This window comes from Malurus melanocephalus, unplaced genomic scaffold, assembly GCF_030028575.1.
Source record: "Malurus melanocephalus ecotype Western Australia unplaced genomic scaffold, MMel_1.1 scaffold_511, whole genome shotgun sequence".
Lineage (NCBI taxonomy): Eukaryota > Metazoa > Chordata > Aves > Passeriformes > Maluridae > Malurus > Malurus melanocephalus.
The window spans coordinates 60,531-60,991 of NW_026623743.1; the positions used below are offsets into that span (position 1 = coordinate 60,531).

At 58.4% G+C, this 461-nt stretch overlaps 1 protein-coding gene across 1 annotated transcript in view; it reads right to left on the minus strand.

Annotated features, from left to right (window-relative positions):
* Nucleotides 1-461, minus strand: part of LOC130582644 (inositol 1,4,5-triphosphate receptor associated 2-like) — a 5,418-nt gene continuing 4,957 nt past the window's right edge. The window contains exon 10 of the mRNA XM_057381477.1: nucleotides 1-233. Within this exon, the coding sequence (XP_057237460.1) occupies nucleotides 74-233 (160 nt within the window). The 3' untranslated portion in view covers nucleotides 1-73. The remainder of the gene's footprint in view (nucleotides 234-461) is intronic.

Here is a 461-nt window from a genome sequence, read left to right on the forward strand (position 1 = left end):
TTTTATTATTCTAGGGTTTTGGTGTTTTGGACGTGGGGAAGGAGCAGAGATGCCTCCCAGCTCCCTGGTCCAGCTAGGCCTTGGATGATGCTGCAGACTGCAGCCGCTGCAGCTCCAGCACACGGACGAGGAGGAGGAAGGCGATGCTCAGGAGAAGCAGCCAGAAGAAAACCCAGTAGTGCTGCGGGACGAAGAGCCAGGGACGCCACAGCTCCGCTGCAGACCCCTTGGACCTGGGGAGAAGGTGACCAGGGACACTCGTCATCCGTGGGAAAAAGCAAATCCCACCCCAGCTGGGGACAAGGAGGATGTTCAGCYCAGCCCCAAAGCTCGCTGGCCCTGGGGAGAATATGGTGGCCCAAAATGCATGGGGCAAACTGAGGCATAGCAGGGTTGAGCTGAGACAGCCAAGCAACATCCTGACCCTCCCTCATAAATCAYCCAGCCCCCTTCCCAAGTGC